General features: G+C 40.3%; 1 protein-coding gene across 2 annotated transcripts; it reads right to left on the bottom strand.

The window, feature by feature from the left end:
* Nucleotides 1-1,451: 1,451 nt before the first annotated feature.
* On the bottom strand, nt 1,452-9,463 carry SNRPG (small nuclear ribonucleoprotein polypeptide G; the record flags this gene model as incomplete). 2 transcript variants are annotated; one of them, XM_084235346.1, is made up of 4 exons in its annotated part: nt 1,452-1,502; nt 7,679-7,803; nt 8,494-8,516; nt 9,432-9,463. In XM_084235346.1, 4 exons carry the CDS (start codon nt 9,461-9,463, stop codon nt 1,452-1,454), a joined length of 231 nt encoding a protein of 76 aa, XP_084091472.1. The 2 variants fall into 2 exon arrangements, with proteins under 2 accessions (XP_084091472.1, XP_084091473.1); XM_084235347.1 differs by having other exon boundaries at nt 7,682-7,803.
* Between the last annotated feature and the right edge of the window lie 1,676 nt (nt 9,464-11,139).

The raw sequence follows: 11,139 nt of genomic DNA, 5'->3' as shown, positions 1-11,139 counted from the left end.
TTAGAGTCTATACTCCAGAGATCACCCTAGTTCATCTTTTTTACGGGAAGAGAATAAAAATTATGAAGGAGCTGAATGGAAGCCAATTCTGCTCCAGTGGTTCTGTTATCTTGGAATTACCTGCAGGGCTTGTTAAATAAACCATTGCTGGGTCTTACTCCCAGAATGTTTGAACAGATTTAGAGTGGGATATAAAACTTGCATTTCTGTTAAGTTCTTAGGTGATGCCACTGGTCTAGGAAACCACACGTAAGAGAACTATTCCACAATTCTGTCTTAGTGATTTTGAAAAAAGTAAGCCTGTGTAAAATAGCTGTTAAGAACAGGAATGTATTGGACTTCACATTAACACTCCTCATTGCAATTAGCTATTCCCTGTTTTGCTGTATTTTCTATAACTAAGAAATACCACTTTAGAGACATTAATTCATTGTGTTTTGTAAAGCACCATACACACTAGTGTGTACACCATTCTCTACAGTTGTGATTCAGAGTTTGTGGGCTTTTTATCAGATCACAAAAAGAATAGGCCTAAGTTATTGCCTGGTAGTTTTCTTAAGATTAGATTTATGATACAACCATCTGTAATATATGTCATCTGAGTTTGTGTACCTTAATTTATGAACTAGATGAATATATTAAGGGCAGCATTATCACTACCCTCTCAACTCCATAAAGAACCACAATACACTGGAATGTTTTTCTCTGGAATTCTATTTCTACTCTTGTATTCAAAAAATTTTCCCACTTGTGTTCAAAATAAACAACTACATCACTACATCCTGTGTTTTACTTCTGTTGTACTGAGAGGTAGATTTGTTTCAGAGTACAGAGTACTCTGAAAGTTACAAGAGTTTTGACACGGTTAATATTTCAGAAGAAATCTACTCAGGGTAGCAGCTGTTTTTGGGTCTGTTTAGTGGTAAAAGATGGGTGGAAAAGGCATCCTTGCCATTTTCCATATTTAATAAGACTTCTAATTTAATGCATTAAAAACCTTTGAGGTAGCCTCCCTGGTGGCGCAAGGGGTTGAGTGTCAGCCCTATGAAGCCATCCGCATAGCAGATCTCTCCTGTCTGGCCCGCTGCTCCCCTCAGCAGTGTATTTCAGTCAATCTGCCTGTTCTGTTCCCCATTCTGTCTCTGGTGAATCCTCTCACCACCCCCCACCTCTGGCATGTACCCCAGTTTGTGCATGTATTAAAAAAAAAAAACACCTTTGAAAAAAACTGCTCTGAAACGAATAGCTCTTGATAGAAAAAACTCTGAGTGCCAATCTATTTTCTTTGTTCAGAACATCTGAGAAAGCATTTTTTGACTATTTCAAAAGTTTATTTAACAAAAAGTTCAGTAAGAAAATGTACACGACCCAATTTTCATATCATTGTAAAAAGATGCTGTGGAAGCGGACATGGGGAAGCAACTGATTTCTCTGGTGAACACAGCCACTGCTTATACTCGTTCCAAGGCTTCTAACATGATGATACTATTTCCTCGTATTACCTAAGAAAGAAATATAAATTTGAAAAGAGAACAATTCATTTAACAGACACCAATGATGATAAAAGAATTTTCACCAAACCATATGTTTTTTAGTATTAAATGCCAGTTTATCAATCTCTTTTCAACTTACAGAAACACAAAATATTTTTAAATTATGACATAAAACCACTAAGTGCTTTGTGAGATGCACATCAAGGTCAAAGGCTAACAAGTATCTTTTTGAGATGCCACACCTTCTACTAATCATTTCCCCTTCTCAACTACAGCACTCAAATGGAACATGCCTATCCCTGCCCCTAAGGGACTCATAAATTAATGTGAAAAATAGGTACTATAGACTATATCAGTTTATGTAAAGTCATTCAAAGAACAAGCTAGGATGAAACCGGCCAAAAGTAGGCTTTATGGGCCTCCGATAAAGCAAGGGGTTAAGACACAACCTATGAAGCTACCCACAGCCACTGCATCTTGAGTTCGATCCCCAGCCAGGGAGATACCCACATGCTGCTCCCCTCCCCAGTGTATTTCAGTCAATTCACCTGTTCTGTGCCCCGCTCTGTCTCTGGTGAATCCTCTCATCCCCCACACTTCTGGCCTGTACCCCATTTCTTGTATGCATAAATAAATCTTTTTTTTTTTTAAGTAGGCTTTATGAAGATATTGTTTTAGCTGGGTATTAAAAATTGGGTAGAGGGCCTCCCCTGGTGGTGCAGCGGTTGAGCGCTGGGCTGTGAGGCTGCTCCACAGCGCCGGTTTGATCCCCGGCCACCGGCGAGGGTCCTACATGGCTTGTCTTGCCCTCTGCTCCCCTCAGCAGTGTATTTTGTCAGTCTGCCTGTTCTGTTCCCCGTTCTGGCTCTGGTGAATTCTCTCACCCTCCCGCGCTCCTGACTGTACCCAGTGCTTGTATAAATAAATAAATCTTTTAAAAAAAAAGGGGAGATTTTTTTTCAATTTTATATATTTTTTACATCATTTTTCATTTTTGCACAATGTATGCCTTTTCATTTTGGTTATAGTCCCCATACAATTCCCACCTCCCCTTATTTTGACTGTAATCCCTCCTGCCCCTTACCCCCACCCCATGGTATATCTCTGGTTTATAGCTGTTTGTTGATTTTGACTTTTACTTTATTATAATTATTCTTTTTCCTGGTCCCTTATTTAGGTTTTCTAAATTCCTGCTATGAGCGAGACTATACGGTAAAAAATTGGGTAGAATTTTAACAGGAAGAGGGGAAATCCTAGACAACAGAGATGAAACAGTAAAAGGGGATAAGGAAAGAATCTAATCTGAATACAATAAAAAGTTATGGGGAGAAGTGGGGAACAAATATAGTTGACATGCAACCACAGAAGGTCTCAAACACCAATCTTAAAGTATTTGGAGTCATAATGAGTTAAAGTTTCACCTCTGGGGGAATGACTGGCAACAGCATATAAGAGAATAGGAGAGCTTAGTGGCAGGAAGGGAGGTTATAAAGAAAAGGCTCTAGAAGCACAGTGCCTGACATAGTAAATATCCATACATGAAAACAGAGGTGAAATGGCTGGTTAACTGGGTTTAAGAGGGGTAGAAAAGAAAGTAAAGCTGGAAAGGGTATTGTGAATAGGAGTTGCTGCTGGACTGCAGGTCATGATGCAATCACATATCAGAGCCAGACAGGTGAAAAAATGGAAGGGGGTGAGAGGAAACAATTGATTAAAAAGGGAGGCATTCTGAATAAGATTTGAGTAGAGCAATGATTGTAGGCAGCTGGTCTAAAAACATTTATAACTTATTCTCCCTGCCCCCTGCTTACATATTTATTCCATACCCTATTGTTTGTCATCCTCACCCAAATGTCATTTTTATGAGGGGAAGGACTTTCTTGGTGTGTTTAGGAATACTGTCAATTTCTTTTCTTTTCTTTTTTTTTAAGGCATGTTTTATTTATTTATTTATTTGTTTGTTTGTTTTTGTTTATACATGCACTGGGTACAGTCAGAAGCACGGGAGGGTGAGAGAATTCACCAGAGCCAGAGCTGGGAGCAGAGCAGGCAGAAGGACCGAAGTATACTGCTGAGGGGAGCAGCGGGAGGCAGGAGAGGTCTGCGCGCCAAGTGGGACCCTCCTCTGGTGGCAGGGGAGCAGCCGGGGATCGAACCGGCGTCGCAGAGGCCGCTGGCAGCTTCGCAACCCAGCACTCAACCGCTGCGCCACTGGGGAGGCCCAGGAATACTGTCAATTTCTATAGTGGCAAGCTCAATAAGTATCTGTAAAATTAACAAGTGAACCTGCATATGATTAGTGCAGCTGACAGAATGGACAGGTGAAGGGTGCCTTGGAAGGTGAAGGGTACCCTGGAGTCTGACAGAGACTAACAGCAATGAGTACGGTGAGGAGATGGCAAAGAATTAAAGAGCTTAATTAAAGAAATTAAAAGAGAACAATGCCCTGAAATAACAGTGGGCTGGAAGACTCTATAGAGTTTATAGAAACAATGAAAGCTAAACAATATGCTTAGCTAGTTCTCAGTTTTAAACTCCTGGCTTATTTGCAAGCAGATGATGATGAAGAACATAACACCTCAAAAGTATGAAAAACTTGCTGTCTTTCCTAGTTCTCTCCTAAACTTGTCCATTTCTGACATTTTCCTTAGAAAAAGAGAATAGTGTAAAGAAGTTATTTCAGATAATTAAGGTTTTCAGAGCTGAGGGCTTTTTCTTTGTGGCATCATTAATAAACACATTTTCTAAAATAGTATGGCTGCCTTACTAAGAACATAAGGTTAGTCAGTGACCACTCTTGTCCTGTAGTGCTCTTCCGTTTTTCCCATTGTGTTTGAAGTCCAATTCTCCAATCTGGAACATGAGCTCCAGAATTCCAAATGCCTTCTTCTTCTTTTTTTTTTTTTAAAAGATTTATTTATTTATGCATACAAGAGCTGGGGCACAGGCCAGAGGTGTGTGTGTTGGGGGGTGAGAGGACTCACCAGAGACAGAGCAGGGAATAGAACTGGCAGACCAACCAAAACACACTGCTGAGGGGAGCAGCGGGCGAGACAGGAGAGGTCGGCCGCGCCATGTGGGCCGCCCTGGGATGGAACTCATGCTGCAGAGGCCGCTCCATATGCCTTCTGATATGCTTCAATACTAGTTGCAAAGTGATGCTCAGGCTTTCCGCCTCTTGAGAGTGCCCAGAGAATATAAACCCAAAATGGAGCCACCAGAAGCACAATGCTAGCAAGAACCCACAAACTAGGCAGCATCATAAACATTAGAAATTTTTCCTACAATCTTAAGGGAACCCGAGGGTAGAGTTACAATCTTAAGGGAATAAGACAAATGTGAGAGACTTCTGTTCTAGCATCCTGCCTAGTAAAGCAGTAATTAGCCAAATACTTGGTGGCTTAATTGAAGCCAAATCTGCCACTCCAGAAATCCAAGAGATTGCTAATAAGGTTAAAGTACAGCTTGAAGAAAAAAAAAATTAAAATTGTGAAGAATGTGAAGCAGAAGAATGTAAAACTCAAGTAATTCCTGAAGTAAATTACTACATTAAAGAGTAGGTGACAATTCCATAGTCACCTGGAAGTATTCAAATGTCTTCAACCATATCATTCTTTGTCATTTTCTGAGGTTACCAGATGGATAAAGCAAGATTATGAGCTAAAAGGCTTTTAAGGGCATGTTCAAAAGAGGTCTGATTTCTTCCACTGGCTGCTGATTAATCACTGCTAATAAATGTAACTGTGAATAAAGAAGCATTCTTTTTCCAATAAATTGATTTCTTCAACTAAGACATAGGTGTAACTACTGACAACTCTGTGCCAGCCACAGGGGAGGCTGGTTGAAGCATGAGGTAACTATCCAGCTGACAGATGCCCAAAATTATCTCCCCTTCAAAGCATAGACATTCTTAATAGGTCTATGTAATCTCTATGCTCTCAATGGGTAACTGACTTGGAAAAGAGAATAATGAAATCCATGTAACTACTACTACTTTGGGGAACAATTTGTGAAAAACGTGTTTGTATCCCTTCTTTCAACCTCAGGAAAAAAGCCATTCCTGCATATTCTTTACAATGTCTTTTCATTAAAGACAACTGATAGGTTATTTGATTTGCATTGTTCACTTAGCGCTAAGACTTAAGTCTACTAATACAAACTTTTTATAGTCCATAAATCAGAGCTGGAATAGCAGTCTGCCTAACACAGTAAGTAGGTGCTAATTACTTAAATGAGTTGGGATGACACTGTTAATCAATTTCTGTGTAAAGACAATTAAGCCTATCAAAATTTTGAGGAAAACTTTTGAGAAAGATCCTTCTAAGGTTCAATCCTTCTTTGATAAAATTCCCATGTCACAAAATTCTCAAAAAGCTTATCTTCACAAACTTGAGCTGTAGATCTCAAGTCTGTCTTGAATCCTTTTTAAACTAATCTGTTGAGCTATAAACACTAAATAGAGTCTACACTCTATTACAACAAAGATATCTTAATCTGCAAAAAGGAGGGTTAAAATGAAAGCTGAGGGTATTTAAAAACTGATTTTCAAAAGAATCGGGCTGCCAAAGAGTCACCAATTTTACTCAGTTTCAACCTGAAAGGAAAATGGTCAATTTATAAGAAACTTGGTTAAGATATGGAGGCATAGTCTCATATCTAAACTTTACGCTGTTTTTCCAGTCCCAACCATAAATTTGCTTATGAAAATATAGTACTGTAAATACACTTGAAATGAACATTAATAGAAACCTTGGAAAGAACTCAATTCTGAAAAAGATACTGAGGCAAAAAAATTAGGGCTAACAATTAGGAACTTTTACCACCTCCAAGAGGTCATTATGTGCCATGAGTTGCTAAAGCTACATTATCCTTTTTGATTTACCTTTTCTAAGAAACTTGAACTTATCATTTACTGGGGATACTGTCAGTCTGGGTCTGAAAGACAGACATCAAATGCTTTTCTTCAGCAGTTATACCACTATGGCCTAGTAAATGTAGAAATATTTACTTCTATAATTAATTCAGCATTTGATTTGATTTTATTCTATGTGAATGACTGACACTGTAGTCATCCCTTGTGACTTTTACCTTGATTACATTTAAATTTGGGTGTGATAAACCAAAATATATACACTATTAAGAAAAATGTGATTTGTGGGCCTCCCCGGTGGCGCAGTGTGTTGAGTGCTGCACTGTGATGCTGTCAGCAGCCTCTGCAGCGCGGGTTCGATTCCCAGCTGCCCAGGGAGAAACCCACATGGCGTGGCAGACCTCTCCTGCCTCGCCTGCTGCTCCCCTCGGCAGTGTCTTCAGTCCGTCTGCCTGTTCTGCTTCCCACTCTGTCTCTGGTGAATTCTCTCACTCTCTCGTGCCTCTGACCTGTACCCCAGTCCTTGTATAAATAAATAAAATCTTAAAAAATAAAAAAAACAAAAAAAAAATGTTAAAAAAAAAAAGAAAAATGTGATTTGTAGACTGGCACATCTATATCAAGTGGGTACTTGTTAGATATGCAAAATCTCCAGCTCTACCCCACACCCACTGAAGTAAGACCTGCATTTAACAAGATCTAGGAATTCATTCGCATGCTGATTTGACAAGCAACTTTCATTTTTTGATAAGTAAGCTTTTAATCTTCACTAAGGATTAAAATTACCTAAAATTGTCTAATAGAGATATCATCACTGTGATATAGTTTCAGTTGCTTTGGGGTGGACTTCAGACATAGTTATTATTTATTTTTTTGGTAAAATTCCTCACATGGTCATAAATGCTCTAGCTCAGTGGTTAATCTTTGCCTTATAAAAAAAAAAAAAAAAATCTATGCTGCATCCAGTCTAATTTGATTCTAAGATGCAACTATGACTGAGAACTATTACTTTAACAAAGACTGACTATGTGGTCTCTACCATAGTAAAACTTAAGACTTATTTTCAACAGTTATTTCAAGCCCAAAGACCTCAGAGAATTCTGTATTAGATTCAGATCTCACCTACATGAAACTAGGATATTATCACAGCTGATGAATGACTATTATATATAAAACTGAAAGGTAAATGGAAGGTCTAATTTTGCTTGTAATTTGCCTAACTTCAATTTAATGTGGGAATTTGACAGAAGAGACATAAATGCTTATTCCAAAAGAAAAGTGAAATCTGTAAAAGAAATCTTTCATCTTTACTCACCACCATTCCAATATTGTTCTGTTGCCCACTAGTTGCCATCTCCACACACTCATCTATCACAAGATTCATAAAGGGATCAAATCCCCGTAGTATTCCTTGGACATGTCTGCCACCATTTAATTTCACTATAAAAAGAGAAAAAAAAAGTTTTAATAATCCTGACCAATAACTATTGACTTTCCACTAAGTTAGGTAGGCCAAAAATAAGAGAAGAGCAAATTTTACATGAATAAAATCTAGGAAAGTTGAAAAAAAAAAAAATAGGGAGGATAAAACCCAGGCACTTGAGATGTAAATCCACTACCCTTACTGTATGCTAAGCACTGGGCTAAACATTTTACATTTACTTCCACATTATAAAGAATTATACTAATGTTTATGAGGAAACTGAAGTATAGACTTTTCAATTAGTTCAAGGCAGTATATCTATTGTGAAGTAGAGCTGGGATTCAAATTGAAGGCTGCACACTTCTAAAGCCACAGTCTTCACTGCTATATACTTCAAACACTGCACAGGTCAGATTTTTAGTCCTTGTATAAACCCTCTGCTTAAAGGAAAAAAGGCTGCTATATACCCAAATATCACAAAGCAGGAAAATCCTGTTAATTCTGTAAAAGTGTGGAAGGGCTTGTATGAAACTACGCAAAGTGTCATTGTGAAATTCAATAAATATCAAAATTAGTTAAATAAAACTAAGATTTTGACAAAACCTGCTTAATTTAATGATGAGAGGGTCTTTGTGCTTTGTACTTTTGTGAAGTTGTTGTACACATACTGTCAAGATGTATAAAGTAATCAATTAAAAAAAACTTACATGATAACTTTTTGTCCATAAATCTGAAAAAACAAAAGGGATCAAGATAAGGTAACTAACTTAAGCATAAATAAGCACCAAAGTAGACAGTCAATAAAATTTGCTAAAACTTACAAAGTAGAAATAAAATTTAAAATAGTAAAAACCTCAGATACAGTCAATAAAATTTGCTAAAACTTACACAAAAAATAATAAAATTTAAAATAGTAAGAACCTTACACAACGTAAAGGACTAGAGGGTGATGGGCTGCAACAGCACTTATACTAAGAATGTAATTTGGGAAGGGCAGGATAATAAACAAAAACGGAAGGGATTTAGAATATATTAACTACCTCGGGTCATCTCCAAAATATCCTACTTTCAGCTAATTTCACTGGATGCAGGAGAAAAACCTCACAAAAACCTAACCTTTGATAAGAAAAACCTATTTTCTCTTAGCTCTGATAAAACAGCAAGATATACATGCCACGCAAGTACAAAAAAGCAAGAAGAATGGGATTTCTAAGTTAAAGATCCAAGAACAGCTGCAAACACTCTACGATTAAGGATGTTTTTGGTTCCTCAGATACCATCAGACATTTCCAGCCCACCCACCGCCGTAGTTCCTTACAGAAACCCTCTCCAGCCACCTTATCTAGAAATGATGCTATTAAAAACGTTCAACGAGGATGCCACTCCAGATATTCTGGTAACGCGGGAGCGCCCGGTGGGGCGGAGCTCGAGCCCGGGCAGAAGCTGGCGGACAGAGGCGCCGTCGGCGTCTTCGGTAACCACGCCCACCCGGCCGAGGGGCCACACTGCGCGGGCTTTAGGCCCCAAGAGCGGGACCCAGGCCGGGGAGTCGGCGACTACGCACGCCAGCCGCGCCGCCGGACATAGAGGGGGCACTGAGAACTCAGGGCATGCAAAGCAACTGCTTCTCGGGCGCTCCACTTACTTTTTCAACTCGGGAGGGTGCGCTTTGCTCATGGTGTCTACTCCCCGGGCTCAGAGCTGCCACCACACGAAATCCACTCCCGCCGTAGGCCCGGCGTCCTGCGTCTGACGTCACGATCCCGTTAGCCAATGGGTGGGTAGCGGTCACATCTCGCCTCGCGATACTTAGCTGAAGCCGGACGGATCCGTCAGCCCCGAGCTTCCGGTGGCATGGCCCGCCACCGGGCGGGTGGGCGGTGCGGCTCGGCGAGACGGCTGCGTGAATGGCACTGCGTTGTCTGTAAAGTTGAGACCGCGGTCCTGCCTCTAGCATCGTTTGTCTTACGCTTACGTATCAAACGAAAACGAAACTTTGGAGCCTACGATTTCTTTGGCTTGTATTCCCACAGCTTGATGGCATTGTGAGCCAGGGGTTCTAGTACATCTCAGTGACCAGAAGAGCGCGGGGAGCAGAGTGCCTAAGAGTTGGAATCTAGAGCCCAAAAGTATATTCCTGGCGGTGTTCCTAATGGTCTTGCAATTCTTGTATCACTGGCCCCAGAGCCCCGCTTCAGGTGCCTTACCCTATATTTAAAAGTGAAATGCCACTCAAGCCAGCTTTAATATAAAATAATGATTTTCGGGGGCCTCCCTGGTGGCGCAAGGGGTTAAGCACCGCACTATGAAGCATCCCGCAGCCTCTGCAGCACAAGTTCGATCTCTGGCCGGCCAGGGAGAAACCCACATGGCGCAGTAGGCCTCTCCTGTCTGGCCCGCTGCTCCCCTCAGCAGTGTATTTCAGTAGATCTGCCTGTTCTGTTCCCCACTCTGTTTCTGGTGGATCCTCTCACCCCCTGCATCTTTGAAAGAAAATATTGATTTTCAAGTCAAGCAGTTAAATGTAAAAAGCGGTCTCTTTTTTTCCCAGTTGTTACCCCAATTAGTAAGATCCACATTTACAAATGAAATGGGGATTATACAATTTACGCCAAAATATTGGTAAGTCTTGGCGATTCTAAATAGTAGATGATTTTCCCAAATTCAACTCATTCCTAATGTTCACAAAAGACTTAAGTGCAGGGCCTCCCCTGGTGGCGCAGCAGTTGAGTACTGGGCTGCGAAGCTGCCCGCAGCCTCTGCAGCGCCGGTTGGTTCGATACCCCGCCTGCCAGCGAGGGACCCACACGGCGCGGCAGACCTCTCCTGTCTCTCCCACTGCTCCCCTCAGCAGTGTATTTCGTCATTCTGCCTGTTCTGCTCCCTGCTCTGGCTCTGGTGAATTCTCTCGCCCTCCTGCACTTCTGAATGTACCCAATGCTTGTATAAATACATAAATATTAAAAAAAAATACTTAAGTGCAAATGGTAGTAAAGACTGACCTAGACTCATCCAATGTTTTATACTGTCTTTGTACTCAAAATTCTAGATGTTGGGCTTTCTCTAGAGGGGTCATAATTTTGTAACTTTTTCATCTCTGTCAATTGAATTGTTAGTTGAAGCTGGAGACTGATATGGATATTTAGCCTTCTAGACAGTTTCTGACTTTTTATATTAATGGGCTTAAAAGCCATAGTGTTCTAGTCTTCTCTCAAGTTTTCCCACTTACAGTAAACCAGTTCTGCATCTGAACTGTAACACACAACTCTTTGGGACCTCTTAAGAAACTTATTTCATGTATTACAGCAAAGCATTCTGAGAAAGTTTTATATTCACTGCTCAGATATGAGGAA

This window comes from Talpa europaea, assembly GCF_964194135.1.
Source record: "Talpa europaea genome assembly, chromosome: 6".
Classification (NCBI taxonomy): Eukaryota; Metazoa; Chordata; class Mammalia; order Eulipotyphla; family Talpidae; genus Talpa; species Talpa europaea.
Note: the sequence above shows the minus strand (reverse complement) of the source record. Positions and strands in the feature narration are given on the sequence as shown.